General features: G+C 40.9%; 1 protein-coding gene across 1 annotated transcript in view; it reads left to right on the forward strand.

The window, feature by feature from the left end:
• The first annotated feature begins 70 nt into the window (after positions 1-70).
• The window catches only part of LOC106601208 (glutamate receptor ionotropic, NMDA 2B), an 88184-nt gene continuing 70270 nt past the window's right edge, over positions 71-17984 (forward strand). The window contains 2 exon segments of the mRNA XM_014193217.2: positions 71-2407; positions 9283-9390. Of these exon segments, the coding sequence (XP_014048692.2) occupies positions 9364-9390 (27 nt within the window). The 5' untranslated portion in view covers positions 71-2407; positions 9283-9363.

Genomic DNA, 17984 nt, shown 5'->3' on the forward strand with positions numbered 1-17984 from the left:
AAGGACCCTCCTCCCTCCCACCCAGATTTCTCAGGGATGGGCGGGAGAGGGGACAGAGCCTGTTCAGTAAGGCAGGCAATGCTTGTCTTATAGCCCCATGTCTTTTCAGTAAGCAATATTGATGAGCCTCTGCAACATGTCTAACCTGTGTGAGTGGTATGTACTAGACCAGAGCTAGAGGAAAATAACATGTTTTCTTCTGGATGGGAAGGCTTGTTTTGTTGAAAGAAGAAAGAAGATAAGCTGGGAGGGGGAATAACTGGCAACTGCCATTCCCCCCTTCCACATAGAGACAAGAAAAAACGGAGGCTACTGGAGTATTTGTTTTTTTCTTTCGTTCTTTGTTCTTCTTCTTCCTCATCGCCTTGCTGGGAGGTGCTTTATCTTTTCATTTGCTTGCTCTCTCCATCCTCTGCCTCCTCATCTATTTCTCCATTTACCTGGTCTACAATTTCTTCTATTTATGAACGAGAAAAGGAAGGAAAGAGATTATTTTTCTTCCTTTTTTAATTTCCTTATCCATTCTCCCCTCCCTTACCATTCCTAGAACTCCCAATCTTTCCCCCGTCACCCACGCTCCCCCTCCCCCCATTTCTCCACTCACTGTCCACCCCATAACTTTGACTAGTTTTTGAATCCACCAGTGTTTCAATTATCCAGATTTTTCCGCCAGAAAAGACAAGCTGGTTGATGACACTATTTTACCTTTTTCATGTTTTTACCTTTTCCTATTTTGTACCTCTTCTTCTCCCACAATCCTTTGCATCTCTATTTTGGGGATTCTTATTTATATTTATAGGTAGGTCTCTTAGTGTTTAGTGTCCGTCTCAATCTGTTTGTGTGTGTTACGCATCCACATAACACACACACACACACACACACACACGTTAATCCACAGTATGGCTTGGTAGAGGAATGGTTCTTTCATCAAATCATTCAGCTGGTACTTGTTTTCATGACATGCCATCCCCCTATGCTCTTTCTCTCCATCCCAAACATCACCTTTTTGCTTTTGACCTCCATCAAAACCACAGTGATTCATCCTGCAACGCCTTTCTCTCTTCTCAGAGGAGCACATTTTCTCTCACAGTATTGCACAACAGTCTCTTCTTCTCCCATTAAATGTGTAACTGCCTCCGTTTCCTTCTATTGAATCATTTTACTCACACAGGAGGAGACTAATGCAAGGTCCCAAGGCAAACTCCATATCTAGCAAAAAAGGAATAAACCAATATATTATACTGTTCCCATCTCATCCTGCACCTCTTATGAAACCACTGCTGTCTGATGAAGACTGTCAAACATTATCTGTAGATCTGCGCTTAATACTCACTTGTTTCTCATTCTACTGGTCTATCACCTGTTTATGCATCTCTCTCTACCCCCCACCCCCTCTCCTATCACTCTCACTCCCTCTGACACACAAGCACTCCAAGATAATGGACTAAAACCCTTGCTGCAATTCTTTACCTTTCAGAGGATTTTTTTTTCATTCTTTTCTCATCTGTCGCTCTCATTTTAAGCGCCATTCATCTCTATTCCAGCGTTGTTTTCCACCTACACCCCCACATTTTTAATTATCCAGTCATTTCTTTATTTGTTGCTCCATCTTTTTCATTTGCCATCAGAAAATTATTCACATATCCTAAAGTTCTATATGTTGGAGGGTAATTTTGTTTTTCAGATATAATTTGAGAGTTATGTTTACTTATATGGGGAATCATTTTTGTGAGTTATTACTGGGACTACTGGGATATATTTTAAGGGGCAGGTAATTTAGTGTAATTATTTTGGAACAATGTTTAGCAATAGAAGGAAAGTGTTGACAGGGTGGTGAAAAGGTTGTAGGGAATTAGGTTTATTGCAAACTAACCAAAAAAACAGACTTTTTGGTGAGAGAGGGAGAGAGAGAGGGAGAGTGAGAGGGAAAGAGAGTGTATTAATACAGCAATAGACATAGACATAGATAAGTAGAGCAAACCACAATTCATTCTCTCTCCACCTCTCTTTATATTTCCTTTTGTTCTTGAAGTAGAATGTTATGATTCTCCTCTACATTATATGAAGATATTGGGGAATGGGATTTTTTTTTAAATATTCTTCACAATGATAAATGCATTCTGGATGTAGCTGTTTTCCTGAGGAATTACTCTCTCGGATTGGACTCCAAATGAAAGCCTCTAATTAACTGTTAATTGAAATTCAGGACTTTTTGGTGTTTTTTTCTGAATGGACTAAAGCTGATTTTAATACTTTTTTCTACTAATGAATTTTAATGGGATTTTACTATCAAGGATTAAGAACTCAACATCTTTTATCTTCTAGTGATATATTTGTGATTGTTACAATTTCTCCTATCTACAAACACAATTACATTTACAATCACTCAGTATTAAGGGTTAATTAGGTGAGTACATTGTCTCTCTTACACACAAACTATCTCTATTGCTCTTCATTGTGTTGTCATTGATTAATGGTATGTGTGCACACATTCTGTCGTTCAATGTGGGTGTTAACATAAATATTCCAAGTCTTTCATACATAGCATTGCATCACAGTGTGTCGGTGTGTGTGATAGAGGTGGATATTGATCGAGTTGAATGGTGGATTATCGAAGATCAGCCATTTCCCCTAAATTCTACCATATCTATAGATTTTTTTCCTTGAGTCTTTAACACCTCGTTTGAGGTCTTATAGATGTTAGTCTGTCCATAAAATCAAAAACTCTGATCTTATCACAGTCTTTCTATACATTTAGGCTACATAATCTGTATCTGGGTCGTTCCACGAATAGTGCCCTTTGAGTCCCTTTGATACCTTCAATTGTGCACCAATATTGCATTTTAAAAGCCTGTTATATTAAATGAAGTACCCTTTAATATAGACCACGTGGACAATTCTATACATCTGTTCAATTCAATACATTTCCCCACGTTTTCACCATCATCAATCATTTCTGAAGATTATTATTTATTTCTCATGATTAATGTTTCCAGTTTCCCTCATTTTAAAGTCAACCTGTTACGTGAACCCAAAAGGCACTTTATTGGTGGAATGACCCATCTCCATACCTCATAAACAAGCTTCTATTGCTTTGCCTGTATCTGTACTCTTTAAACCTTCTCCCCACCCACTCTCCAATGCAGTTCTAGACACTTTGGTTAATGTACAGTGTGTGTGTGTGTCACTGTAAGAGAGCGAGAGTGAGTCCATTGCCCTTTCCGCCTTCCTCTCCCTGCAGTTTATCCGGTGAATACATCATTATTTCAAAGGAAAACGTCAATGTGATGCAACGTACAGTATTATGCACTTTTCCTTGTTGTCTGTTTCCGCTTTGAGTTGAGAGCCTCAGCTCAGTGTGTCTGCTGCAACACACCCGCCTGTCCATCCATCATATATCCTGTGTGTTTGACCCCTTTTCTCTAATTCACTTTCCTATCATTTGGCTGACAGGGTTTGGATTTATACTGTGTGCTGAGAATTGGTCAAGGTCACAGGTCCATACGTGTCAAATCCACCTGGGACTTGGTCTTGCAATGCTTGCCATTATCCATGGTGCGCTCTATTTTGACCCTACATGTGACTGTAAGAGTCTACCTGCAGATGGGTCCTTAAGCCCAAGTAGTCTGTCATACCTGTCAGTAACATCTCAATGAGGCTAGATGGTTGGCCAATGTGTAACTATGGGCTCAACCACAAGATAATTGTGGGTCTCCTAAAAGGAAACAACAACAACAATGGGTAGAAAGTTGATTATCATTAAACTGATAGAATTGAATACAATGGTTTTTACTAGTGTTACAGTATATGTTAACGTGTTATGTGTTTGTATGAGCCCACCCTTCCCTTAGATTGTGGTTGTGGTTGTACCTAAAATGGTTGGACTGGTCCTCTTGGGCTTCAATTCCACATATTCTGTTGACTTTCTGTGGTCTGTGCATATCCTGAATTTATTCAGGTCCTCTGTAGCTCAGTTGGTAGAGCATGGGGCTTTGCAACGCCAGGACTGTGAGTTGGATCCCCGGGACCACCCGTATGTAAAATGTTTGCATGCGTGACTGTAAGTCGCTTTAGTTAAAAGTGTCTGCTAAATGGCATATTATTATTTCCATAAATGGACATATTCTAAAATGCCATTTGGCACTGCAGGACCACTGGATGTGAATTATTCAGGATGCGTTCTGAAATTGTTTAACTTATGTAACCATTTAAATACGCTGGAGTTTCATCATAAAACATAGAAGTTTGCATATGATCTCCACCATCAAAAAGACAATGTTGTCCTGCATCTTCTACATGTCATGCTGTACGTGCTGCAGTCATTGCTGACTCAATAGCAAGGCCAGGAGACAGCAGGGGCCGTGAACATTCAGAATCTCCATTCAACCACCCCTAATCTTTGTCACTCGCTATGCTGTCTAACACAGACAGGGCCTAACCCATGTCTTAGGCCTACTTCTTCCCTAAGATTATGAAACCATCTCAAACTTGGAGTAATCTGTCAGTCTCCCTCTCATTCAATCCACTGAATGCATCTGTGGATCAGACACTGGCCTTGCTCACTTGGTGATAGGAGGGAGCTACAGTATATGGGGCGAGGAGACTATTTATTGGCAGTTTATTCACTCCAAGACTGGAGAATATGGGTCATGATCTGCTATAAAAAGTCTGTTTAATAATTCATCATAGCTGATTAAGAAGAGTCGTATTGACACAACGACGTAAGAGAGGATATAACTACAGGAAAATGTGTTCAGCATTTATGCCATTTTGTGTGTATTAATGGGTAGAAATAGTGGCTGGATGTTAGCTTTCTCTATTATTTTTCTCTGACGTTTCCATTTAGGGTCACCCTCTTGGTTCATGTGTTAAGTGTATGTCACTGTGACTATGCTGTGTACAGCATGTGTCTGTGTGAGGCCTATCAATCTATTAAATATAGAACTTACAATCTGTTGCCCTAGAGACATAGTTCATTATTTATCAGCATATTTAATTAATAATTTATTTACCTAAAGTATGGCCTATGCAACATGCCCTTGAACAGACAAATCCACTTTCATTCATTGAGAAATTGCTTGTAGGGTATTTTGAGATATGCATGGTTATAATTAGGATTAATAGAAGTTATTCATTACACTCCTACTGTACTAAGGGGGAATGGAGACAGTTTAGTACATACAGTACATTTGGGTAAAATACATAATTGCTTGTATTGAAGGGAAACAGCATCATTTGTTGGCCTCATCAGTTTAGAGAAGCGTCAGGTGTGGTTGTCTGCAAGCACCAATCAGAGTGCCTGCTGGAATTTGGACCTACACTAGGTATAAAGAGCCTAGTGTTCTAATGGAAGCTCTCATTCACTGTCTGTCTGACCCAGCAAGAAAGCACATGCCTATCTCGAAGTTCCCATGAATCACATTTAGGACCTCTGAAGCCTATTGCCAAATTCACCATGTGTGTGATTGCACATCCATTTATAATGTGTTCCTAACCTCTCCCATCCTCCCTATTCCTTGTTCATCAATAACAGATCCGCTGCAGTCAGATGGAAACTCTATAGAAACAAATACGGCATCGCAGAAAAGGTGAAAATAAGAAAAGTTGAGCTTTGGAGAGCAATTACATTGAAAATCACTTTACACTCTGACCCAATGAGGATTTAGCGCTCGTGCCGTTTTCCCTGAAACCACTGAGTGTTTTGAGGCGCGAAAATCCAACCACATTCTCAATCAACTGATAGAAAGGATTAGGATTTAGCGAGGAGATAAATCAAAGGAAGGTTCATTTTGAATCTCTCCACACCGTTCATGCTCTGCCAAATTCGTTAATAAACTCATGAGGTATCGAGGCCAATATGTGTCGATTAATATTCTCAATTTAACACTGAAAAAGCTATAGAGTAGGCCGGACAGGAGGGAGGTAAACTAAACTTGAAATCTGAGCCAATTACACATAAAAAAACAGGAGAGCAGTACATTCTAAACTTCAGAAGGGCATGGTACATTTGGAAAGATTGTTGTCTAACCTTTACAACCAGGGTCAGACCGGGGTCAGTGCAATGTACAGTGTTTTGTAGGGGGGGGGGGTAAAATGAAAAAAATAATCTAAATTGATTTACTCAGTACTTTGTTGAAAAACCAATGATTACAGCCTCGAGTCTTCTTGGGTATGATGCTACAAGCTTGGCAGACTTGTATTTGGGGAGTTTCTCCCATTCTTCTCTGCAGATCCTCGCTGCACAGCTATTTTCAGGTCTCTACAGAGATGTTAGATCGGGTTCAATTCTGGGCTCTGGCTGAGCCACTCAAGAACATTCATAGACTTGTCCCGAAGCAACGCCTGCATTGTCTTGGCTGTGTGCTTAGGGTCATTGTCCTGTTGGAAGGTGAACCTTTGCCCCAGTCTGAGGTTGTCAGAGCTCTGAAGCAGGTTTTCATCAAGGATCTCTCTGTACTTTGCTCCGTTCATCTTTCCCTCGTTCCTGACTAGACTCCCAGTCCCTGGCGCATAAAAACATCCCCGCAGTATGATGTTGCCACCACAGGGATGGTGCCAGGTTTCCTCCAGACGTGACGCTTGGCATTCAGGCCAAAGAGTTCCTCCATCATTCTTAAATGGAAGAAATTTGGAACCACCAAGACTCTTCCAAACTGAGCCATCGGGGGAGAACCCAATGGTCACTCTGACAGAGCTCCAGAGTTCCTCTGTGGAGATGGAAGCATCTTCCAGAAGGACAATCATCTCTGCAGCACTCCACCAATCAGGCCTTTATGGTAGAGTGGCCAGACAGAAGCCACTCCTCAGTAAAAAGCACATGGCAGCCCGCTTGGTGTTTGCCAAAAGGCACTTAAAGGACTCTCAGACCATGAGAAATGAGATTCTCTGGTCTGATGAAACCAAGATTTAACTCTTTGGTCTGAATGCCAAGCGTCACATCTGGAGGAAACCTGGCACCATCCCTACAATGAAGTATGGTGGCAGCATCATGCTGTGTGGATGTTTTACAGTGGCAGGGACTGGGACACTAGTCAGGATCGAGGGAAAGATGAACGGAGCAAAGTACAGAGAGATCCTTGACGAAAACCTGCTCCAGAAGGACAATGACCCTAAGCACACAGCCAAGACAACACAGGAGTGGCTTTGGGACAAGTCTCTGAATGTCCTTGAGTGGCCCAGCCAGAGACCGGACTTGCACCCGATCAAACATCTCTGTAGAGACCTGAAAACAGCTGTGCAGCGACACTCCCCATCCAACCTGATAGAGGTTGAGAGGATCTGCAGAGAAGAATGGGACAAACTCCCCAAATACAGGTGTGACAAGTTTTATACCTAAGAAGAATCAAGGCTGTAATTGCTGCCAAAGGTGCTAAAACAAAGTACTGAATACTTTCGAAAGGCATTGTAAATCTGCTTGAAAATCTAGCAATGATCAACAACCAATTTGACAGAGCTTGAACAATTTTGAAATAAATAGTGACAGGCATATTTACCCAGATAGATTCACAGATGTAATTGCTGACAAAGGGGATTCTAACATGTATTGATTCAGAGGATTGAATACTTATCTAATCAAGATATTACGTTTTTTATGTTTCATACATTTTTTACAAACGTTGGAATTTTTTCTCCACAATGACTACAGTATTTTGTGTAGATCATTGACAAAAAATTAAAATTAAATCAATTTTAATCCCACTTTGTAACACAACAAAATGTGAAAAAAGTCTGGTGAATACTTTCTGAAGGCACTGTATACCGTCTGTACATAAACCTGTCTGCCGCCCAAGGCAAAGGCTCCGACGCTGTCCTGAAGCTTTGTCTGAACGTCACTATGCCTCGCTTGCCATACGGTTTTGGAAACATTTAGAACTTAACTTTCACATCAGTGAGAAAGAATAATAATACATTAAAAAATAGTTACTACACACCTTTACAGGGGTGGCAAGTAGCCTTGTGGTTTAGAGTGTTGGGCCAGTAACCGAAAGGTTGCTGGTTCAAATCCCTGAGCCGACTAGGTGAAACATCTGTCAATGTGCCCTTTGAGCAAGGCACTTAACCTTAATGGCTTCTGCAAATCGCTGTGTATAGGAGCGTCTGCTAAATGAATAAAACATTTAAATGTATAGGGTTAGGGCAGCCATATTTCCATGTTACAGCCCTTGTTTACGGAAGACAGAGGCGACCCCCTGTTTTAATTAGCTATCGAAGTGTCTCTGAACACCTGTGTGTATGTCACGTCGTGTGTAGGTGGCAGGGAAGTCAGGCGCAGGAGAAACAAACTTGGTGTAACTGGAGTAGTTTAATAAAGTAAATACAAACTCCAAAACCAAAGTACATAATAAAATAAACATGGGTACAATAACCCGTCGCGCACCAATCCAACAACACGAGCACATAACAAACAATCTCTGACAAGGACATGAGGGGAAACAGAGGGTTAAATACACAACATGTAATGAATGGGATTGGAACCAGGTGTGTAGGAAGACAAGACAAAACCAATGGAAAATGAAAAACGGATCAATGATGGCTAGAAGACTGGTGACGTCGACCGCCTAGCACCGCCCGAACAAGGAGGGGCAACGACTTCGGCAGAAGTCGTGACAGTGTAACGGAAAAAGGACGTCAGAATAGTGTTGTAACTGAAAATTACTGTCGACTGCAACTGTGTTAAAACCACTTTAAACAGTGTACAGTAAGTGTATATTTTGCATTTGTGAAGTTATTTTGATTTGAGAATAGAGGGCTTTAAGTTTCCAAAAATGTATCGCAAGCGAGGATTATTAACGTTTTCAAACGTTAAACAGAGCATCGGGATTGTAGTTAACATGGACCCTGCTGTGGTCTGTACCTTCAGCTGAGAACCCAAGAGTGGGAAGCTGTAAGCCCCCTTAGGCTAGCTCTTGAGAACCCAAGGATGCCAATCTCAAAGGCCTATGTACATGATTATATCAAGACATCAGTGTAGTATGAAATAAAATCCAAGACCAAAAATATGGCTCATATTATCTGATGTGTCTCATACCTTATTGATGTGTTGGGTCTTTTTCCTTCCATTTACACACGGTCTTTGGATATTCAGGCCTGCATGCACAGTATCATCATAGCCATTAAAATGTAAATGAACTGTCATAATATAATACATACTTCAATGCTACTTGGTTTGTAGATGTAACAGGTTCCTGTGTTATAGTTCAATGACAGAGCTGTTTTAAAGTTTTTCATTAAGCTATTGTGATGCATCTCTTTCTTGTCTTTTTCCATGTGTGTGCATCTCAGTTCACCCTCCCTCAGTCTGAGGCTATGAGAGGGAGAGAGGAGTCCCAGGCCACACCATCATGCTACTTCTGAGAAGCAGGGATGACATTTTGGCTGCCAATACACAAGGTAGGACACACTGATGGACCTTTTTTAGACTATCATTGTCTTACAGCAACTACCCACACAACCCAGCTCATCCCTGTGTGTGTGTTAGTCAGCCACTGTAGTTTACACACTGGGGATACTGTATGTATGAGAGTTTGTCTCGTGTTGATATTCTTCTGCTCGTCTGTGAAAATGAGTCAACAACATCATCTCAAATTCTACAACATCTCCAAGTTTACACATTTTTGGTGTCCCATAAAACTGTAATCTCCAGCATATACATATCAATGTGGAGATGGTTTGTGGTGGTAGTGGTGCAGCGTGAGACCTGCAGGCCTTGTGGTGGAAAGGGGCACAGGATTTTAGCGTGGTGCGCTTTTTGATCGATGGACTGCGTCAGTGTGTGAGCTATACTTGGTTATTCAACCTGACCCAGCCGCTATTGACTACTAGCTTCATTTGCATGGCTCTACGGATATTGATCAAGCAATTAAAGGATTTGTTGAATGAGATTTTGTGGCAAAAGGGTGTGCCCATTTGTGAGTGCTTGTTTGTGTGTAGATTGTGTGCAGATTTTGTATGTAGGCCTATGTGTGTCTGTGTTTTGGTATGTGTGATAAGATGAAGGAAGACATTTGTTATTCCCTGAAGTCCGACTGAGATTGGGCTCGCTACGTATATGAATACAGAAACAGTAAATAATGGCTCGTAAACAGCTATTATCAACCAGAGCCATTATCATATTTTTCATATTTCCCCCTTTGCAATGCGTTCAGCTCATCTCACTCTCAATACCCGTTCCCTCTCTCATATGCATCCTCTGACTCTCACTATCATTTTGACTTTGAACGTACGCTCTCCCCCTTTTCCACCCTCCTATCGTCTTTTTCTCTGTGCACTGTTAATCAGGCGTGACTTTCAAGAGACTGAGCCACTGTATGGAGTGTGAGACTGAGAAACTAAATTATTCTCTTATGGGCTCTGGATGTGAGCACACTACAAATGCTATTACACTATTACTACTATAACTGAAAAGCACCGCCCTTACAACGGCCTTCTTTACTGTTCATGGAACACTCTATACTGTGTTACTAACGGCTGATGTCGCATTATTAGACCTAGCATTGATATAGAACATAACTAGATCAGCAATACTATTGAATAATATTATCCGTTTCACTACTCCGTTTCAACTCCACCGACTTTTACATCAAGTGTGTTTAAGCCTTTTTAATAGCAATATTTTTCTAAATGAGGCTATTAGGCCTAAAATCAATCATTTTTTTTCTCTCTAATCTTTTATGAAGCTTAGAAACTAAACAGGACATTTTAGAATAATGGTTTGAATAAGGATATTGGTCTATCAGAATTCTAGTTCATAGATCTGTTTTAGGTCTTATCTATAGCTCATGTATACCTATTACAAATTGGATTTCTTCTCTTTGTTGTATTACTCTAGCCTTTATCATTGCCATGCACAGTTATGTTTCAGTGCTCTGTGGCTTGGCTCTTGCGTTAGTCATTTTTCTTTTGACTGATGGAGAGAATGGTCCTGAAGCAGATGGAGAGCAAGATAATAGATTGCTATTTGAACTGGTAGAAAGGAAACCTTTTAAAATGGTGTTTTCTTTTACTAAGTCATCAAAGCGGTTTAAAAATAGACACTCGAGCAGCACATACAAGCATGGATCCCAACACATGTCAGAGGTAGACATGCAGTGGCATATACAATACAATACAGCTACAACCTTTGATCTTGAAAATAGTCTGAAATATTCTAAAATAAGCACACTCTGCCCTCCCCCTCACCATAAAACCTAATTAAAAGATTAAAGGATGAGTAAGACTTACTACACATGGAGTTATGTATCTTGACAATATCTTCACACCTGCTCTAGTGTTTTATACTGCTTTACCCTCTTTGCTGAATAGAGAGAGAGAGAATTTTTCTTTCAACTTATCCATAAAAGGAGGCAAAATTGAGATCCTGAGAGTTAGTTAGGAGGGAAGGATAGTAAAGAGACTAAGACTATTCTTCAAGTTTCTGTAGATGTACATAGGCCTAGATATAGTAGAGTAGGGAATAGAATGGCTATTGGGTGTATGTTGCTTGTGTTTGATGGCTTGTGAGAGTATGGTGTGGTGTGTATTGGATCAGCAACAATACTATTCCAATATTGTAGGCCTATTTGTGACTATTCGGGGACATATAAAAACAGATGATTGCTGTGTAGTCTTTCTGGGTTAGGATCTGTAGAATATATTCAACATCAATCTGGCTAATATCCAATTATTGAAGAATGTAGTGGCTATTGTAGAATTATATGGAAACTATTGGCTTTAATAGGCTTTATTGTGGAGGTAATGCTATAAATGAATATTAATTGGATCTACCAGAATCACCTTTTTAGATTGACCTGACACATGTCAGGCTGAGCATAGAACTGACTGAACTGTCAACAGGAATCAATACACCTTCACTCATCCTTGTCTCCACAGAGGAACATAAGTCACCTGGAAAACTGCCTCGAGACCCAATCATTAGCTGAGCATTGTATTCCAACATTTGCTTTGGTGACATCTGTTACCTTCAGGCACTTCTTTGGATACTGCCGTGTCGAGACTTCCGAGGTGTATGTTGATGCTCCAGTTGCTGTATGTATCTATGGATACCTACATGTACATCGATCGCTTTGAACAGTTGTACAGTTGAAGTCAGAAGTTTACATACACCTTAGACAAACACATTTAAACTCCGTTTTTTTTACAATTCCTGACATTTAATCCTTGTAAAAAAATTCCCTGTCTTAGGTCAGTTAGGATCACCACTTTATTTTAAGAATGTGAAATGTCAGAATAATAGTAGAGAGAATGATTTCTTTCAGCTTTTATTTCTTTCATCACATTCCCAGTGGGTCAGAAGTTTACATACACTAAATTAGTATTTGGTAGCATTGCCTTTAAATTGTTTAACTTGGGTCAAACGTTTTGGTTAGACTTCCACAAGCTTCCCACAATAAGTTGGGTGAATTTTGACTCATTCCTTCTGACAGAGCTGGTGTAACTGAGTCAGGTTTGTAGGCCTTCTTGCTCGCACTCGTTTTTCAGTTCTGCCCACATATTTTCTGTGGGATTGAGGTCAGGATTTTGTGATGGCCACTCCAATACCTTGACTTTGTTGTCCTTAAGCCATTTTGCCACAACTTTGGAAGTATGCTTGGGGTCATTGTCCATTTGAAAGACCCATTTGCGACCAAGCTTTAACTTCGTGACTGATGTCTAGAGATGTTGCTTCAATATATCCACATAATTTTCCTTCCCCATGAAGCCATCTATTTTGTGAAGTGCACCAGTCCCTCCTGCAGCAAAGCACCCCCCACAACATGATGCTGCCACCCCGTGCTTCACGGTTGGGATGGTGTTCTTTCAGCTTGCAAGCCTCCCCCTTTTTCCTCCAAACATAATGATGGTCATTATGGCCAAACAGTTCTATTTTTGTTACTTCAGACCAGAGGATATTTCTCCAAAAAGTATGATCTTTGTCCCCATGTGCAGTTGCAAACCGTAGTCTGGATTTTTTATTGTGGTATTGGAGCAGTGGCTTCTTCCTTGCTGAGCGGCCTTTCAGGTTATGTCAATATAGGACTTGTTTTACTGTGGATATAGATACTTTTGTGCCTGTTTCCTTCAGCATCTTCAGAGGGACCTTTGCTGTTGTTCTGGGATTGATTTGCACTTTTCGCACCAAAGTGCATTCATCTCTAGGAGACAGAACGTGTCTCCTTCCTGAGCGGTATGACGGCTGTGTGGTCCCATGGTGTTTATACTTGCGTACTATTGTTTGTACAGATGAACGTGGTACCTTCAGGCGTTTGGAAATTACTCCCAAGCATGAACCAGACTTGTGGAGGTCTACAATACTTTTTCTGATGTCTTGGCTGATTTCTTTTGATTTTCCCATGATGTCAAGCAAGAGACACTGAGTTTGAAGGTAGGCCTTGAAATACATCCACAGGTACACCTCCAATTGACTCAAATGATGTAAATTAGCCTATCAGAAACTTCTAAAGCCATAACATTATTTTCTGGAATTTTCCAAGCTGTTTAAAGGCACAGTCAACTTAGTGTATGTAAACTTCTAACCCACTGGAATTGTGATACAGTGAATTATAAGTGAAATAATCTGTCTGTAAACAATTGTTGGAAAAATGTGTCATGCACAAAGTAGATGTCCTAACCGACTTGCCAAAGCTATGGTTTGTTAAGAAGAAATTTGTTGAGTGGTTGAAAAACGAGTTTTAATGACTCCAACCTAAGTGTATGTAAACTTCCGACTTACTGAACCCATTTTCCTCTCCACCCAAAGGCTGTGGTGTTTTTATGTGTTAGGAATGTTTTCTTCTCATTTTGCTGTACAATGCTGATGTAGGTCGGCATCTTCAGATATCTCTATATATCAACTCAGCAATGATGTTGTGGTGCTAGACATACAAATCCAGGCCTTGCTGCACGTAACTTGAGCCACAGGGAGTTCGTTTTATTCAAATGTCCCATACGTATCTGAAGTAACAAAAACGTTAAGCTTCACAACCTGTGTGGAACCTGCATGATGCATTAATATGAATGTTCACAGACTAACCATAGCTTTATAAGAACACTCTGTTTGAAAATGCCAGGACAAGTTCTATATTTGCTGTATAGGATTACCGTAGCATTTTCTACGGTCATAAATCTTACGAATGTGAAAGTAATGTTATTCAACATTTTTACCTTTGCTTAACTACAGAGGCAGTGGTCTCTGGGTAGAAATTAAAGCTTTGAGATGGACTGGGGTTTAATTCATCCTATCAAAGCAATAGGCTCTTTTCCTAGATGCAATAGTCTACATACAGTATTTTGTACATTACTCTGTGTTCTGATACATTATAAGGTTGCCATATCCACCAAGCAAAACACTTACATTCATAAAAGCCCGTTTGTGATGTCCCAATCATGAAAGGTACGGTACAAATATACCAAGTGAGTGACCCTTGTCTATCCTGAAGTGCAGGTTTTTCTGAGAGGCTAACACTGCCATAGTCCAGCCTCTCTTCCCACTGGTATTGAAATGTCATAGTTAATGGACACTTTGCTTGAGTAACCTCGCCAGCCAGCAACCCCTGCCACCCTAAGGAATCAGAAGGATTGATGTGACTAGTAGATAATATTAGAAGTTATTGATTAGACTGTGTTAGGGAAAATTGCCCCCAGGAGTTTTCCTAGCACAACTGCCAATAGGAACCTAATTCTCCCCTGAGAGATTACCATCCAGTTACTGTCAAGATCTGTGAAATGTGGCAGCAAAGAGCTGTGAGTGTTGGGCACTGCAGACATATATTTACCACTGAGAGGAATAACTGGTTGAGCCTCTCTCTGACCTATATTAGGGAGAGGGAGCGATGTCTTGATGAAACAATGACACGCCCAAGGATGTTACGTTGTATAGAAGTTGCCACACTGTAACCAGCATCGAGTAGAATTGAAAACAGGGGGGTTCAATCTCAACACGCTCGTCAAAGTGTGTGACACTATAATATCTGAGAACAGCCAATGCAGCACAACATCATAATTTAAAGCACTCTGGTGTAAATAATTGCATGTATTCAATCAATTTCACGTGTAACTCTCATTGATTACTGAAGCCAAACATAGTTGAGAGCTAATGAATATTGTTTATCAAGGTTGGATTATAAAAGTACAGCACCACCGCTTTGCTCTGTGGATGTCACCCTCCCACAGATTCATTTGCACAGATTTAGTCTAACCACTGTATTATAGGGAACACTCAGTTTCTCTTGTCATTTTCTATTTAGTCACATCCGCTGCTTAACTGCAACGCAACTGAGTTTCAAACCCCGGGTTGAATACATGCAATATTTTCAGTATTTAATTTAGATTTCCCCCTCCTGACTTTTTTCTATCTGGGAAGCAAACTGAATAATTGTCAGAACTTATTTTGAATCTCTTCTCAACCGCCACTCAGCCATACAAGCGATACATTTCAAACACAGTGGCTGCTTAAACACCTCAGTGCAAAGTGTCCCAAATTCAACAAAGTTAAACTGCCAGGTAATGTGGATTACCTGCAACATAGTTTCTGGGACGCACCTCCCCCTTGATAAATACAGACGGTGCTCACTTCACACCCTTTGACTTTTTCCACATTGTGCTATTTTACAGCCTGATTTTAAAGTGTATTACATTTCGATTTTTTGGTCACTGGCTTGCACACAATACCTCATCATGTCAAAGCGGAATTATGTTTTTCAACATTTTTACTAATTAATAAAAAATGAAAAGCTGAAATGTCTTAAGTCAATAACTAAGCCAAAATACTTAACAAGTCATAATAAATTGCATGGACTCACTCTGTGTGCAATAATAGTGTTTAACATGATTTTTGAATGACTACTTCATCTCTGTACCCCACACACAATTATCTGTAAGGTCCCTCAGTCGAGCAGTGAACCACAAAGATGAGGGAGGTTTTCCAATGCCTCACAAAGAAGGGCACCTATTGGTAGATGGGTAAAAAAAAACAGACATTGAATATCACTTTGAGCATGGTGAAGTTACTAATTACACTTTGAATGATGTATCAATAATATACCCAGTCACTACAAAGATACAGATGTCCTTTCTAACTCAGTTGCCGGAGAGGAAGGAAACCGCTCAGGAAAACGAGGCCAATGGTGACTTAAAAACAGTTACAGAGTTGAATGGCTGTGATAGGAGAAAACTGAGGATGGATTAACAACATTGTACAGTAGTTACTCTACAATACTAACCTAATTTACAGAGTGAAGAAAGCCTGTACAGAATAAAAATATTCCAAAACTGTTGGCAACAAGGCACTAAAGTAATACTGCATAACATGCGGCAAAGCAATGAACCTTTTGTCCATAATACAAAGTGTTATGTTTGGGCCAAATCCAAAATAATACATTACTGAGTACCACTCTCCATATTTTCAAGCATAGTGGTGAATGCATCATGTTATGGATTTGCTTGTAATTGTTAAGGACTGGGGACTTTTTCAGGATAAAAAATAAATGGAATGGAGCTAAGAACAGGCAAAATCCTAGAGGAAAACCTTGTTAAGTCTGCTTTCCACCAGACACTGGGTGATGAATGCACCTTTCAGCAGGATAATAACCTAAAACCCAAGGCCAAATCTACACTGGAGTTGCTTACCAAGAAGACTGTGAATGTTCCTGAGTGGCTGAGTTACAGTTTTGACTTAAATTTGCCTGAAAATGGTTGTCTAGCAATGATCAACAACCAATTTGACAGAGCTTAAAGAATTTTGAAAAGAATAATGGGAAAATGTTGCACAATCCAGGTGTGTAAAGCTCTTAAGAACTTACCCAGAAAGACAAAGCTGTAATCACTGCCAAATGTGATTCTAACATGTATTAACTCAGGGGGTTGAATACTTATCTAGTCAAGATATATTAGTGTTTTATTAGTCTTTTTTAAATATATTTTATTTTTACTAATGTTAGAATTTGTAGGGCTGTGAATTCTGAAGGCACTGTATAACATCTCCATTATTGTCCTGTAACATCTTCCAATACTGGACCAAGGGAGTTTTCTGTCAGGAGAGTCGGCGAGCATGAATGTATGTGGGTATTAACGTATCAGTGTTTGTCTATGTTACAGTTGGCATCGGCAGTGAACAGCTTGGCAATTAATTAACCATGACAAGAGAGGAATGGTGGGGGGCAAAGGGGGGGGGGTGTTTGAATTAAAGATGGTGGCTGAGAGGAGAGCTGGGAGGTGGTGCAGTGAGGGAGGTATGAGGGCGGAGGGGGTGGAGAACACAAACTGTAAATAAAGCTCCTATAGGAAGACGATGGGGTGCTAAATGAAGCCACAACCACAAATATTCACCACCTCGAATGCTGAGACAATTAGGCCACGTTCACACCGCCAGACAGACCCTGATACGTTCACACCGCCAGACAGACCCTGATACGTTCACACCGCCAGACCCTGATACGTTCACACCGGCAGACCCTGATAAGTTCACACCGGCAGACCCTGATACGTTCACACCGCCAGACCCTGATACGTTCACCCGCCAGACCCTGTTACGTTCACACCGCCAGACCCTGATACGTTCACACCGGCAGACCCTGATACGTTCACACTGCCAGACCCCGATACATTCACACCGGCAGCCAGACCCTGATACGATCACACCGCCAGACCCTGATACGTTCACACCGGCAGACCCTGATACGTTCACACCGGCAGACCTTGATACGTTCACACCGCCAGACCCTGATTCGTTCACACCGCCAGACCCTGATACGTTCACACCGGCAGACCCTGATACGTTCACACCACCAGACCCTGATACATTCACACCGGCAGCCTGACCCTGATACGTTCACACCGCCAGACCCTGATACGTTCACACCGCCAGACCCTGATACGTTCACACCGCCAGACCCTGATACGTTCATACCGCCAGACCATGATACGTTCACACCGCCAGACCCTGATACATTCACACCGCCAGACCCTGATACGTTCATGCCGGCAGCCAGACCCTGATATGTTCACACCGC

Source organism: Salmo salar, chromosome ssa03 (genome assembly GCF_905237065.1).
Source record: "Salmo salar chromosome ssa03, Ssal_v3.1, whole genome shotgun sequence".
Classification (NCBI taxonomy): domain Eukaryota; kingdom Metazoa; phylum Chordata; class Actinopteri; order Salmoniformes; family Salmonidae; genus Salmo; species Salmo salar.